The sequence below is a fragment of the Periophthalmus magnuspinnatus genome, chromosome 9 (genome assembly GCF_009829125.3).
Source record: "Periophthalmus magnuspinnatus isolate fPerMag1 chromosome 9, fPerMag1.2.pri, whole genome shotgun sequence".
In the NCBI taxonomy this organism is placed as follows: Eukaryota; Metazoa; Chordata; class Actinopteri; order Gobiiformes; family Gobiidae; genus Periophthalmus; species Periophthalmus magnuspinnatus.
This window is the reverse complement of record NC_047134.1, coordinates 26,447,507-26,460,370: the sequence shown is the minus strand read 5'-3', so window position 1 is coordinate 26,460,370 and position 12,864 is coordinate 26,447,507. Positions and strand designations below refer to the sequence as shown.

The 12,864-nt window shown below is 39.5% G+C and overlaps 1 protein-coding gene across 2 annotated transcripts in view; it reads left to right on the top strand.

The window, feature by feature from the left end:
* sema6a (sema domain, transmembrane domain (TM), and cytoplasmic domain, (semaphorin) 6A) overlaps positions 1–12,864 on the top strand; it is a 218,581-nt gene that overhangs the window by 144,428 nt on the left and 61,289 nt on the right. For both annotated transcript variants that reach the window (XM_033972311.2, XM_033972312.2), the window contains exons 10-12: positions 397–614; positions 2,845–2,976; positions 10,646–10,801. In XM_033972311.2, coding sequence (XP_033828202.1) covers positions 397–614; positions 2,845–2,976; positions 10,646–10,801 — 506 coding nt within the window. The remainder of the gene's footprint in view (positions 1–396; positions 615–2,844; positions 2,977–10,645; positions 10,802–12,864) is intronic.

Genomic DNA, 12,864 nt, shown 5'->3' with positions numbered 1-12,864 from the left:
ACTTATTTTAACAACGAAAAAAAATGAAAGTTATTTTACAAGCCTGAGAAAACCAGTGATCTTCCACCATCTTTTAAAACAGGTTAAGATGAAAGAGTCAGAGCTCAGACTGTGAAAAGTAAAGTTCACACAGCACATAATTGTCAGAAAACTCAATCTTGCTGGAAAAAAATGACAGAGTCCTTACATCCAACTCAACACAAAAGCTTTGATTGAATTTGATTTGTTGCAGAAAAGGTTGAGACATGGCTAAAATGATTCTGTTCACACAATTCAAAGCATTTTATTTTTTTTACAGTACATGAGACCTAATTTTTCAGCTCCACATATTAAAATGTGACGGTGTGGAAGCCGGACCTGTTAAATGTTAAACCTTTGGGGGTTGGCTGTGTTCAGGTGGTGTTCCCCCGTGTGGCCAGAGTGTGTAAGAACGACCGCGGAGGCTCTCCTCGGGTCTTGGAGAAACAGTGGACCTCTTTCCTGAAGGCTCGTCTCAACTGCTCCATCCCCGGAGACTCCCACTTTTACTTCAACATCCTGCAGGCTGTGACCGACGTCATCCACATCAACGGAAGAGATGTGGTCATGGCCACGTTTTCTACTCCCTACAACAGGTACATGCACGCACACACATGTCACATATATGTATCTGCACCATAGAATGTGTGTACAAATGGACATAGCTTGACCTTCTAGCCGGTTTCTAAATAGGAAGTGAGCACGGGCACACTTCCGACTCTATCGACACTGGCGTCAATTCACTTTCTATTGAAAAACTGTTGCCCTGTCTCTGTAACTGATTGTGTCAGGCTCGTCATTTTTGTCTTAAAAAGTTTGTATTAAGCAACTCTACCTGATCGTGGTATTTTTATTTCACTTTTGTGTCCGTGAATCAAGATATGAACATTAATAACGGACAAATCAGGCACCTTCTTTCCCCGAGGTCAACAGGTTTGATTGTGCTAAGCAGGAAGGAGCATTACTTTCAACAGCCTTGCTCCAGATTGGCTCTTTGGTTGCTATGATACTTGCGGTCAGAATTCCAATTATGGAACTCCAAATTGAAGCCAAGCTTATGGGTGACGCCGCACTCCCTTAGAACACTTCTGTTTGTATAGTAGTGCTCCTAGTGTGCAGATTATAGACTATAAAGAAGAACAGAATACTAGAAACATTTGTCTTCGTTCTTCTGAGGTCTAATTCACACTCACATTACAGTTTCATTGGGTTTCAGGCAAATGATTCCCTCCTGATTTTAAGGCTTTTATGAGGATCATTCCCCATTCAAAAGATGGAATATTTTGCCATTCCAAATCATTCATAAATGTTTATTGTTCGTATTGTCTCTGTCTGTTTTAAAAATGGACCATGAGTCCGAAAAAAACATGAGTTGAATTGAAATTGAATTCAAATCAGCAAGTAATCCTTATGATTGAAACCCATGAATATGTACCTCCACACATGCACAGCCACACAAACACCCAGACACACACGCGCGCGTGCACACACACACACGCACACACACACATCCTAAAGCACATTTGTGTGGATGTGATTCAGAGCTGAGTTGAGGGTAGGCTTCTCTTCTGATGACATGACACACAGCGACAGGCGCTGTGCACTTTATATTAATTAAAGTAATTATGAGTTGTTGTTTGAAAGAGTGTTTGAAAGCCTTCGATTCGTCAACATGATGTCAGCCTGACCTTATTAATGCGAGGCGGGTACTCCCGCTGGGCCTTTTGGCAACATGTTATTTCTGTGAGGAAGGGTCAACATTTACATCTTCTGTCATAACTGTTCTGGCCTGTGACATGCAGGTGCTTAATCATATTCGTCTGGTCTTATTCGGAGCTACTTCTTATGCAGAGACTGGAGACACTGTTATCTAAATTGAAAATTACCACAGAGTCACAGAGCTGGGCCGATAGCTGCACATATTGTAATTTTCCATTTATGGCGACTTTTAGCAGATAAGACAATGGCTTGTCACAATGCAATTGGGCATGGTTAATGGACATTAAACCCAACGAAGCAAAGCCGGTGAAATATTCTATGAATGCCAGTCCTCATCCAGGGTTTAATTCCCCATTTCATAGACAGGAGTTACAATTAGAAGTATTATAGTGAGTACAGCACAGTGTTTGGCTCACACAGTCTGGGTGCACACATGTTACCATGTGACTCTCTCATTTTCCTCACAAACCAAAAGCACAGGATAATTGCTGTAATTTTGTCCCAAAGCCAAGATTTTGGCCCTGCAGTCTGTGAGGCTTCCCTTGTGAATGCTTCTATTCCAAAGATACCCATGATGCAACAGGCTATAAATCCTAGTTATCTGCCCTTTAAAACGTCTGATAAGAAACACACAATCACTGGTTTTATTATTTGGTAAAAAATGAAAAGTTGCTCAGCGCATGAACCCAAGGCCAGTGGCTGGGCTGCTATCACAAGATGGATAGCATTAGAATAAGATAATCCAGTGTCTGTGGGCTGTATTTCTTTCTAGACAGAAGACTTGTGATCAAATGTAACGTCCCGCAGTTTAGGGGAACCCCAGAAGGGAATGTGTGTCCTCATAAGACTACAACATTAAAAGTCACAGACAAAATTATAACAAAACGCCTGCTGTTGCTTATTCTATTCCAAGGAAGGAAGCTGGGGTGGTTCATTTGATTCCATATTAAAACTAATTTTCCATTTGGATAGCTCTGCCTCTGTATAAACAAACAGTGCAATGCTATTGGGGGTTAATCAGAGAGAAATGAACTGGTTTTGGTCGACATTGGGGAAGGTGGTTCTTTGATACTGACTTAAAAGTGTGTTTTTCTGTTTGTTTGGCAGTATTCCAGGCTCAGCTGTCTGCGCCTACGACATGGCAGAGGTGGCCAACACGTTCACGGGCCGATTCAAAGAGCAGAAATCCCCTGACTCCACCTGGACGCCTTTTCCTGAAGACAAGGTTCCCAGGCCCAGGTACCACACAGGCTAATTAGCGGCTAACACACACATATGCTCATGTACGCTACACAGATGGCACGGTACACATCTGTTTCAAGGATTCTCATAGTGTGTTTATGCAGCTACGAGGAAGACAACAAAGTAACACAGAACTCGATGAAAATTCTGCAAATAGACAGTGTTTATTGGCAGGACAGTAGACAGGGGGGAATAAAAGGATTGTCCTGGGCCTCAGGGTCTTTGGGGCCCAGAACTGCAGGCTCTTTCTATTAATTTAATGGTGATGGGGGGCCCATGCGAGGCTTCTTGCACAGGGCCCGCAAATTTTTATTGATGGGCCTGTTTATTGGCATATATTAATACACAAAATAAATAGTTTTCGGTGAGAGTCAGTAAAGGCAAAATTGGCAAAATTTATTAATAGATTGATTCCATTTTACAAAAGGTGCCATGCCTCATACAGCAATGTTTCAATTTTCAAATGTTACTGAAAATAGGGTAAGATATGTGGAATTGTATAAACATGACCTATCAGTGGCTTTATATATATTTACATAAAAATCTGATTATTATCTGATTTCTGAACAAACTTCAAAGTCTGATGTGAGTATTCAGAAGGACCATGATCAGAAAGAAGTAATATGATTTTGCTCTTTGCATTTTATTTTCAATTCAAGTTTGTTTATAAAAAAGCATATTTAAAATAATTTCAACTGATGTAAGGGCTTCCCAAAAAAATAAAAAATAAAATAAAATAAATCAATCAATCAATAAAAATAATAAAATAAATGAAAAATAAATTAAATAAATAGTAGTTTAAAATTATTTTTCAGAAAATAATCCGATTTTGAGTGTACATGTAAGCCACTGTTTTAGCCACTATTTCCAGATATGTCGATATCCAAGTTTACAGACAACATTGATCTCGAAAATAGGACAAGATGCTTCCCAACTCCTTTATGTTGTCATTTGGTGTTTTGGTTCTTAAAACAATTATCCAGTTCATCAAGATTAAAGATTTCATAGAGCAATGTTTTTTTCAGAGCAATTAGAAACACTACATAGTTTTGACATAAAGTGGAATACAAAAGGTGCAAGAGCCCATCCCATAATTACCCCATAATTAACCCCAGTGTAAACATTGGCACGATAATGACACCAGAGCAGCACATGTGTAATAAACAGTAACATTCTTAGCAGCAATATAAAGGGCATCACAGGGACACACAGTTATGTCGAGTATTTTATGTCATTATGCAACAATTCAAAGTCTGGTTCAGTGTTATTGTATTGTTGAATGAGGTTATTGTCCGTGTGAGGGGTGCAGAGACAGGACGGGGGCTTTGGGGATACAGGCTGTTGGTCAGCCTGGTTGTTCTGGCCTGTTTGGACCTGGGGACAGCTGGTGGAAAAGGTGATGAGCAGGGTGTTTGTGAGTCACGCAGGAGGTTGTGCACTTTTTATTTCATTACTGTCTCAATCAGCGGGTTAAGACACTGGCAACACAGGTTCATTTGTGATTGCAGTTCTAATTTTGTACCAGTAGGAGCAGAGCATGTGTACAATTCCTTTAATATTACACCAATTAGATATACCATTCAAAAGAAACTATTATTTTTGCACATTTTAAAACGTTTCTTCCCATCTTCCTCCGTATCTTTTGAAAGCATTTGTTTTTTTTTACAGTTTTACATTTGCCCCCTGCTCCCTGAACCATTACCTCACCGCCAGGCCCCTCCCACTCCCCGTGCAGCTGCATCAAAGAAGGGCTCACTATCAACAAATGAAGCATGAGATCATTTTACAGACGGCTGGCTAATTCCACAAATGCACCAGCCTGATCAATCTCCCATCTATCGCTGGCTAATTAGTGCGCTAAGAGCCTCTCCCTCTTTGCAAAAAAAGGGGGGAAAAAAGATTACGACAAAGATCTGGCTTGTGATAACTGCTTCATGTGTGTTCCAGTATGTCTCAACATTCTGCTAAATCTCTGCTGGGTTTTTTATCAATACAAACCCACACATTGTTCTAATGAGTGTCCGTGTACATGTAATTAGTAGATCCGCACTAGATAGGTCAGGCTGGCTGGCCAATCTAGTATTATGATTGTAATCGCTTGTGTTTTGTGTACATGGTGACATCATCTCTAATATGCTAATTTTTCAGACATCTCCAGTTTGATTTCAGTGAGGATGGTTGCCGTAGCAGTTAAGCAATTATAAATAATCTGCGGTTTTCAGACTCTTGAATGTGATGGTGTCACAGTCCCAGACGACACAAGAGATTTCTCCATTGATTACATTGTATTTTGGCGTGAAATATCCAATAGGTAAATTCACAAATGTTGAACCTGATTATTTTTATTAGTGAACTCATTGTATTACAACAAAAATCAGCATTTTAGTGATATTTATTTTACCTGTCATCTATCTGTCTCCATATATATAATATTATTGGTCTAAATAATGTTCTGATGTCATCTGAAACCCAGCAATACAGGACATTTGAATGGGCAGTCTTCAAAAAGTTCTTTAAAAATAGACATATAATTCTTGTGTGTGCTATATAGTTACAATCTGAGACACCCGTGGATCATTATGTTATTATTTGTATATTTTAAATTGCAATATTCATCTACAACGTCCTCATTAGAAAACTGCGGTCCCCAATGGGAGCTGACATCACCGTAAACGTCATCACAACAATGAGTCTAAAATGGATAGCTGCACATCATGGAAGTTAGTAGCTTTTTTTTTTTTTCATTTGTGCCAAAATGACTACACAACGCTACGGAATCCTATATGCATCAGTGATTAAGAAAATGAAACCCCACTGTGATAAAGTAAGTCCATCTCAATGGGCGTGTACTAGTGGCTGTGAAAACGGGGCTTGATTTGCAATATGGCATCTTGAAAATAAGTGATTGAAGATTGCTCAAACATGCACAAAGCTCTCCAAAAACTAAGCGATAATTATAACATGGTTAAAATGTCTGAAAAGTCGATTTTGCATAATAAGTCTACTTTAAATCAGGAAGTCGATGTCACCGAGACCCATGAATAGTCACTTGTAACCAAATTTACCAGAGTTCTTATTAGGGACTTGCTAAAGAAAAAGTGGATCATAGCCGAGGAAACTGACACTTCAATTCACTTGAGCTGAACAGGTTTTCAGAATAGAAAAATGGTACATTGGGTGTGATTTCTGTCAGGAGGAGGATAATAATTTAGCACACTTTTAGCTACCAGTCTTCAAGCTTTAGATTTTGCTTGAGACTTGACTATCCCTGTATTTCCACAATCTATAGTACACTTCTAATCCTGGTGAAAATACATTTATTTTATCTACCTCAATTGAGATTATTTTTCCTTAGCGTCGTGGAAAGAGGCAGCAACAAGTGCAAAAAATGGGAACGCAAAAAGCAATCAAATCACGTGAAGAAGCAGGGATGGAACACGAGTGTAGGTTTTGATCATTTGCCACTTACCACAAAACAAAACATTAGCCTTTACGAGTATCCCGGAGTTAAACCAGATCTACAACGGGACTAAATCAGGTCTCAGATAGGTTTCAAACATAGTACTACTAAACATGAACAAAATAACATCTAAATTGTTGCAGACGTTTGAGCACCAGTGATCTCGTCTATCGTACATGAAATTTTAAGGCGTAAAGAGCAGACTGGATGGTTATGTGTGGGTATATGTACCAGAAATTAAATATGCACTATGTAACTTTTCTGGTGGAAGTTCTGTCACCTGCTTATCTCCATGCTTTGTCTGAAATACACACACTAAAGCATTACAAGGTTAGCATTATTGACTTTTTCATTATTGATCAGTTAGTGGTCATATTGCAATTCAGTAGAACTTACCACATTATTACATTAAAGCAGACCTATTCTGCAAAATACACTTTTTACCGTGTTTTTAACCACGTTATAGTTGTTTCCTCTCACCATTTACTCCCCTGAAGTTGTATTTGGTTTAATTGCTTATTTTCAAGACGTCATATTGCCGATCAAACCCCATTTTCACCACCACTTGGTTCTCCAATTTTATTTTCTTAATTGGTGACACATGCAGGGTTTGGCAAATGAAAAAAAATGTGACAAATGAAAAAAAATCTGCTACTCACTAGTGTGATCTGCAGCTATCCAGAGTAGGGCCCGACAGCTCCACGGCTCTTTGTTGTGATGACGTTTACGCCGATGTCAGCTCCCGTTGGACACAGCAGTTGTCTAAGGTGGAAGTCAGTGTATTTGTTTCTTTTGTTAAGTCATTTTAGATTAATATTGTGATTTAAAATTAGCAAATTATAACAAAATGATCCATGGGCCTCGTAGATTATGACTATATAGCAGACACAAGCACAACATCTGCCGTACTCTATGAATACCTCACTGGTTTCAACGCACTGAAACTAATGTGAGTTTTGAATGCAGGTCCGGGTTGAGGCCTGGTGTGATATCTCCGAGTTGTTATTGATGTGATTGATATGATCGAATCCAAAGCTCACTCAGACAGACGGAGAGTGCTAACAAAGGCAGCGAGGTGGGCCCTGCAGCAGACTGTCTCTCCATGTGTCAGACTCCCGCTCCCAATCATTTACACATTTCACTATTTAGGCTTCTGTTCTGCGCTCCATATGTCCGCGCACACATCAATGGAGCTACAGCGGAAAAAACCTGTTATAGCACTCCCTTTCATTCTCCACAAATGCACCATGTGACTTCTGAACTGAACTGCATTCATTTAAAGCCATTATGAGATCCTGTGACGCCAAATCTGTCAAGGTAATTCTTTATTTCAGGTCACTGTGGACAGAGAGGTGTGGAAATTGCCTTTCAAATCAATGCTGTGCGCGCTATGATTTGATTTTCTTTAGACATCTGTTTTAAGCATGGTTTTGCTAGCATTCACACATCAGTCTCTTTTGGCCAGAAGAAAAGATTCATGGCTGTTTGAACCAAGTATGCAGAATTTTCCTTTATGTGTTGGAACAGCCATGGATGATTAAAGGATGGATCACAAGAATGGCCCTTATCTTGTCAAACAGGGCTAAATGTTCACAATTACATACAGTCGTCCCTCACTAAAACGCCGTTCAGTTTTCGCGACCTCGCTGTTTCACTGACTTTTTTTTGTGCAATTTTCCATGTTTTTTTTTATGGCATTTGAACGCACATTGTGTTCTGTGTCCTGAAATTTACATAAATGTTGGATCGCAGTGTGACTGTGAAGTGCTGTATGTTTGCAAGTTTCCCCCCCGACAAAACCCACAATGTCGATGAAAACGTTCTGCACCGACAAAGGCACCGAAGGTTTGAACTTTGAGAGAGTTTAAACAAGAGACAAATGTGATAAAATGTTAACGCCTGTGTGAGAAAAGTGTATAAAGTGTGTGGTGAGGGGTTTTACAGCCGCAAAACATATATAATAATTGTAAAAAATAAAGCTGACTGGGGCGAGGTGGGTTAAGTGTCTTGCCCAAGGAAACAACGACAGCACCACCAACCTCAGTGGATCTGACTGCTTTACCAATGATGTTCACGTCGAGAGCGGGATTCGAACCGCCAACCTTCAGATCATTCTTCCAGCTGAGTTACTGTTGCTATAGATAAACTACAATACTTTTTACTTATTAAATTGCAACTTTTAGATTTTTACATCTCACTTTTTTATTCTGAATTAAAATTGAAAGTTAGTTCTTCAAAGATTACGCCGAACCTTTCTGACTTATCATAGTTTATAGCTGCAGTGTAACCCATGGCAACTGGTGCATAATAGCGAGAATTCTTTCACAAGTTATCTGTGTATTTCTACGGCCTTTTCTTCTATGCACAAAATATCTTAAGTTACTAAAATGACTACTTATGAAATGACATTGGTTCAGAAATATGTCTTTAGAAACATCTCACAATGAGGCGATGTTGAGTTTGTCTGGTAAAGGTGTTTTAACCTCTCAGAATTACTCTAGCAAATGTAGAAAGTAATTTTAAAAGATTGATGCTTTCAGTTTAGTTTGAGCCGTAAACCTAATCTCACGGCATAAACTATTGACCACATCGTTTCAAATGGATTCGGACATCCACGGAGTATAAGAAACTCAACCCCAGTGTGCAGAGCGCTCTCCTCTAAAGGCATTCCAATTTCAACATCAGATCTGCGTTTTCTCTCCCAAACCGCCGCTTCTAAAACGAGCCTTTCATGGCAAAAGCAGAAATATGTTCCTATGGTTTTGCTCGCTGACCGAAGGGGGACGTGCACTGGCTGCTGCTCTAATATCTCTGGTGTGGTGTGGCAGGGTATCACAGACCACGCACTGCAGGGTTTTACAGGCTCTCCAAGGTGATGCCTGCAAACGGGATATGCTATCAAACGCAGCTTCTTCTTTTACAAGCAGCTCACCGACTCCAGTAAAAGAATCACATAGATAGGCAGTCTCTGAACCCACCTCGCTGTCCCTGTAAAGAAGACGTCCTGGACCCAAATGTTCAATCTTTGAGTTAAGTTTTTGGTTGTCGCTTTTTGAAGAAGTTTCCGTCTCCCATCGCAGTCATAAACAAAGGGTTGCTTTTGTGTTCTGTGTGGAAATGTCAGGTGAAAGATGGGGCAAACTACGTCTAACTACGTCAAGAAAGAAACAAAATCCACCATTGTTTAACTTGGTTTAACTTTTCAAGCAGCGTTGTCAAACTTGATTTTCATGAGGAAAATCGTCGGTATTCAGTCGCAAAAGTGGTTTTCAAGTGATGTAAAACCATAAACAATTAACCATGACTGTCTTATGCTTTGAATGGTGAAAAGTCCTCAAAATGGAGACCAGGGAAGAAGGACTATTTGAATAATATCACCTTCCTTTGACTGTATCCATGTTGTATGAAAAACAACAGTAATTATTTAAGGTTTAAGTTTCCTGTTTTGGGTGCCATTTTGAGGACTCTGAACCATGCAGACAATTTTTTTTACACATTTAATTGTTGATCGCTATGGCAACCGTGCTGTTGTTGGTAGCATTATATTGACACAGATGCGTTTAGAGTTCAGAATCAAAATCAGAAGACTTTTATTGCCATTGTCAGTGAACACAGCTCACAAACTAGGAACTTTCTTTGGTGATAAAGTGCAACATAAAAACACTGAATAAGTACAAATAAGGGCATGCACAAAGTTACAAAAGATATGCTTAAAATAAACTAAAATACCTAGAGGTAGATATATAAAACATACATACATATCCCCAATTTCTTTTTTAACCTACAACCCTTCCTTTCACTTTTCTAAAATAACATTCCAGAAATTCACCATGGCTGTCTTATTTTTTAAGTCCTCAAAATGGAGACCAGGGAAGAAGGACGATATCACTTTGACTGTACGCCAATTAGGAAGAAGTAAATAACAACCATAAGTGTTCATAAAATATTATTCATAGGTTTCAGTTTTTTGTTATGGTCGCTATTTTGAGGACTTTTTTTTTTTTACATTTTTAATTGTTGATCACTATGACAACCATGTTAATTTTCATAACTTTGAAGCCCATTGATTTCCAGTTGCATTATGCCAAGATGGATGCACTTAGAGTTCATATGTGTCTTCTTAAACTTCATTTTTTTAAACTACAACCCTCCGTTTCACTTCTTCATTCTAAACTGTTTCACCTGTTTCTGTTTCATTTTTTCCAGACCGGGAACCTGCGCTGGCTCCGCGTCCATGGAGAGGCACAAGGTCTCCAACGAGTTTCCGGACGACACCCTGAACTTTATTAAGATGCACCCGCTAATGGACGAAGCCGTGCCCTCCATCGCCCACAAGCCATGGTTCTTGAAGACCATGGTGCGGTAAGTTTTCATTTGCACTTGACACCCAAAGGAGATCTCCTAACACCCGCGTTACCCTCCAGCCCCAACATTACATAAAACGGCTAGCCTCATTAGCGCTTTGCCAATGACCCAGTTTCTGCTGGTTCGAGTTGATCAACAGTTTAATTTATTCTCCCTGGGCAACGGCGCGACGATGTGAGGATGCACTTAACTATGGGTCAAAGACAGAAACCCGGGTGACCTTTTGATGAAGTCGGAATTGGCTAACTTAGACTGGCAGTGGACGGTAATGATTATGTTGTGTGTGTCCATCAAACTCAGATGTTATGTAAGTTCAAGACTGCGGCGTTTGAGCCAAAGAAGGCAGCGAAAAACTATGCAAAGTACTCACATTTAAGAGTACGTTATTGCTGTTTACACTACAGTATTTGCATGGTAATGAACTGATTCTATAAGGTTAACCAATCAAGCAATAAAAGGGGTGACAATGTGTTGGAGAGATGAAAACATGACCGTTACCTTAGCAATTAACAATTACAAATACATATACATAATTTGAATGGAAAAGGTCGTGTGTCTAAAACTCATTAATATTAATACGTGCTAATGCCGTAGTTTAGATGCTAGTCATTTCTTTCCATATATTTCCGTATTTATTTTATTGAATTAGCAAAATGTCAGCTTTCTTTATATAGCGCTTAATATAAACAAGTAATCATTAGTAGGAGAAACAGGAAGTGGTACAACATACAGTATATAATGTGTTTTTAATTTGAATACTTGACTCTAGTTTGATGGAACAAAATGGATCGTGAACTCTTTGTTTCAATCGAAATACTTACAAACCAAATCTGATTAAAATGACATATTACAAACTCGCTATATAAAACAGGAAAAGGCAGTTACAGGCTACAGACTTCTATAATCATGCTTGTGTAGTTTCAATATCGTATAGTATTACCCAGTAACACAGCTCATTGCACAGTAGCTGTTTAAATTGCCCACTGTAACAATATTTGGTCCTTCCTGCAAAATTGCTGCTCTAAAGATATGATTCAGCGTGACAAGAGTTTGGAATAGGAAAAGTTTTGCCTTGTGCTTGGCTCGGCTCCAGAGTTCCTTCTGGAGTGGATCCCAGAAGCCAGTGCAGTGTGGCTGATGCTGTTTGATCATAAAGGTCTGTCTGGCCTTTAGCTGCTACTGCACACTCACATTTTAGCTTCACTCGGGGGAATAAGACGACAAAGCCCTGCCTCCCACCGGACAAACTCGCTGACGGGGCATTTGTACAGAAGTTTAAAGCTTTTGTGTATTTTTTAAGAGGATTTATTTGAGGTATTTCTGTGCAAATGATTATTTTTGAGTTTCCTGTCATGATATAATGTTAAGTCATAAAAACATATGGCTGGAGTTGTGTTTTGTTTAGAGGGAGCTTTATTTATCGTTTTCTTTCAACGTGATGATCACAAAAGGTCTAAAATGCGCAGGGCTATTGTTGAATTGTTACGTGATTTTATTATTAAACTTAGTTACCCGTCTCCATGGAGATTGATCAGTTTTACGCTATTCTGTGGAACGATCATGGACTGTATATATAAATGGACAAAGCTAACCTGCTAGCCACCGCAATCCAAATAGGAAGTGAGCATGGGCGCTCTTCTGGCTCCAATTTACTTTCTATTGAAAAGCTGTTGCACCTCTCTCCGTAACTGTTATTTTTGTCTTAAAATGTTCGTATTAACCCGCTCTACACAAGCCTGGTGCTTATATTTCGCTATTGTGTCTGTAAATCAAGATACGAACATTAATAGAGTAAAATCAGGCACCTTCTTTCTCCGTGGTTGCTCCTGCTCGTGTTAGCAACAGGTTTGATTGACAGCGTTGCTAAGCGTCCGCTCCCTGCTAAATCAGCGGTGCAGGCGGAAAAAGGCATTACCTTCAACAATCTCGCTCCGGATTGGCTCTTTGGTTAATGATACTCGCGGTCGGAATTCCCAATATGGAACAATATGCTCCAATTTCGCCACTATAACTGCTAGCCTCGATGAGCTTCATTTGACTTTAGCCGAACGCTGTGGGTG